The sequence below is a fragment of the Sphaeroforma arctica genome (genome assembly GCF_001186125.1).
Source record: "Sphaeroforma arctica JP610 unplaced genomic scaffold supercont1.76, whole genome shotgun sequence".
NCBI lineage: Eukaryota > Ichthyosporea > Ichthyophonida > Sphaeroforma > Sphaeroforma arctica.
The window spans coordinates 97,828-100,589 of record NW_014040482.1 but is presented as its reverse complement, the minus strand read 5'-3'; the positions used below and the strand labels follow the sequence as shown (position 1 = coordinate 100,589).

General features: G+C 45.3%; 1 protein-coding gene across 1 annotated transcript in view; it reads right to left on the bottom strand.

The window, feature by feature from the left end:
* Nucleotides 1-726: 726 nt before the first annotated feature.
* The window catches only part of SARC_01822 (hypothetical protein), a 4,166-nt gene continuing 2,130 nt past the window's right edge, over nt 727-2,762 (bottom strand). The window contains exons 4-6 of the mRNA XM_014304449.1: nt 1,671-1,744; nt 1,339-1,557; nt 727-1,189 (exon numbers count right to left, since the gene is read on the bottom strand). Of these exons, the coding sequence (XP_014159924.1) occupies nt 952-1,189; nt 1,339-1,557; nt 1,671-1,744 (531 nt within the window). The 3' untranslated portion in view covers nt 727-951. The remainder of the gene's footprint in view (nt 1,190-1,338; nt 1,558-1,670; nt 1,745-2,762) is intronic.

Sequence of the window (2,762 nt, the reverse complement as noted above, 5' to 3'; positions counted from 1 at the left end):
ATATGCATAACCTACTAATTTAGAAGGCTAGGGGATAAGCTGTTGCTTGAAATGGGATAAAGTACATACTATAGAGATGTTCACAGCCTACTAATTCAGAAGACTATGAACTACGCTGTTAAAACTTTTGAAGGGGGATAAAGCACATATTATTGAGATGTACATAGCCTGCCAATTCAGAAGACTATGAAATACGCTGTTAAAACTTTTGAACCGGGATAAAGCACATATTATAGAGAAATGTACAGCCTACTAATTCAGAGGGCTATGGGATACGCTGTTGAAACCCTTTGAAGTGGGATAAAGTGCATATTATAGAAATGTGCATAGTCTACTATTTAGGTAGGAGACGCGCTGTTGTTGGAATTGGAAGAAAGTACATTTTATAGAGATATTTATAGAGCTGTAGGAAACTTTTGAAATGGGATAAAGTACATATTATAAATATATAAATAGACTACTGATCCAGAAGGCTTTGATAGTAGCGTGTTGGAGAGTTTGAAGTAGGATATTCTGGTTGCCATCGGCAACGTTCCAAAATCCAAAAGTCAATTTGTTTTGAAGAACTATGTAATTGCAACGAAGCAACAGAACTACCATAGATATCCTTCAAATTGCTAAAACCTCATAGCTTCAACTATTACACGAAGTCTCACAATGATACACTAGTATTTTAGGCGCAATATGCTAGTTTTACAGTGAAACCCAATATACCAAAGAATAAATCGCTTCACTCTGTCCTAAATCTTATTTAATACGTGGGATAACTATGTGCAGCCCAACCGCAGGTACACGTCGGCTAGACTCCACACCTAGTCTGCTGCCGACTAAATCAATCGATGACGTTCTGTGGCGTGTGCGATACTAATCGAAGCCATATGCAGCCGTATCTCTACACCAGTCCGCACCCACGCCGTAGTCTAGTCTGTGTAACATTAAAAAATATCCGCATCAGTCACTCTTGTGGCCTTCATCACCCTTGGCCTCCGCAGCTACAGGGGATCTACTCCTGGAGCGTGGGCTGTCCTTCCTGGGCGTGGGGGATCTAGAGCGTGATCTGGAACGCTTCGAATCCTCTTTGTCGCCGAGCTTCTTATCGTCGTCAACATCCATTCTGGGAGATCGAGAGCGCGAGCGCGACCGGGAATCGCGCTTGGGCGATTTCGACACGTCTCGGCTCCTTCGGACACTAGTGGCGAGCAGAATTGGAATTGATTAACATAATTGGCACTCAATGCGGGCCGTACCCAGTGATGTTTGGAATAGATTGGGGTTTAATGATCAACCACATACTGGTGACCCGCGATTGCGACATACCAAAACACAAAGGTGACTTACGGGCTTCTGGATCTGGATCTGGATCTGGATCTAGTTCTGGACTTGCGAGCGCCCCGGGGAGAGCGACTGCGACTGCGGCTACGAGATCTGCTTCTTCCTCTACCACCACCGCGGCTTGTGCTCTGTTCACTGAGGCGGATACGGTAGCCATCTAGTTCTCTGCCATCGGCCTCCTTCAAAGCCTTACGCATATCATCATAGTTGCTGAACTCGATGACTCTGGAGCGAAATCCGGAATATACATCATAGATTAGATACCGAAATGCACACTGGGGACAGACTGAAACAATGAGACAGTACTGTGGTCTACTAGAGTGCGTAAAAGAGCTTACCCTTCACCGTCGCGAGTCTTATTGGCATCAGCGAAAGTAACGGGTCCGTACTCTCTGAAGAAATCCTTCAAGTCCTACAGTACAAAATAGAGATTCAAAATCAATTAGTAAGGAGGACACAGAAAAGGAAACGTAGGTGTTATTAATCGCTAGGTAAGCAATAATAGACAGTAGCTTGTTCGTGTGATTCAAAACAAGCTTACGTTTGGATGAGACCATTGTATTAACATGAGTGGTTAAAATCCAGCTCACAAAATAACGAATTACTATAGCGAGAAATACCTTCGGACTCCCTTCCTAAAATGCATACGTCCTGATAAGAGAGACCCAGTGCTTTAGCGACGTAAAGCCACAACGATTGCGCAACCAGAAATCCCGCGCGAATACCACAATGAGAACGAAACCCTGCCTCTTGAGATATATGATGGAACCATTCCCCGACTTCCACGGCAGACACGGTAGTTCTCAATAATTAATCACCCGATAATATGATAGGGGACGTTCCTTTCATATACGGACAGAGCTAATAAGGGCGTGGTGTAGAGCATCCGCTGATCCGTGCACTGAAAGATTCATAGCGAATACTAACTAATCATATCGCAGTCTAGGTCCGAATCTACGGCAGACCAACAACGCCGGGGAACCTTGATGCCACGAAGTTGAAACTTATCAACTGAGTCGGAGATTGGCCTCGGACAGTCCCAACTAGTACATACAAGACCCCCCTGATACTAGGTTTGAGCAGAGTACTCGATTCGGCTAATTTCTTGTGCTTTAGTGGCCATCCGAGATCCCCATAATAATGACCAAACTCGCACAAGCGACGGGAAAAGCCCATAGATCGCATTCCAGTGCATTGTATGTGCCAGTGCCCCGGTTTCAGCGTATCTTACTCCACACGTACAGTGTGTGTTCGGAATAGCCCGGTGTCCGTTAAGTGTCTAGTAATTCCGTGCGTGCGTGACCCAAATCCCACTTGTGAACAGAGCTCGAACGTCGCGTCCGGAGAGCGCTAATGGGCCTACACCGCCACAAGACCATCACGATTCTATTATTGATACACGTGTGGGTGGATTTGAACATATAGCCATC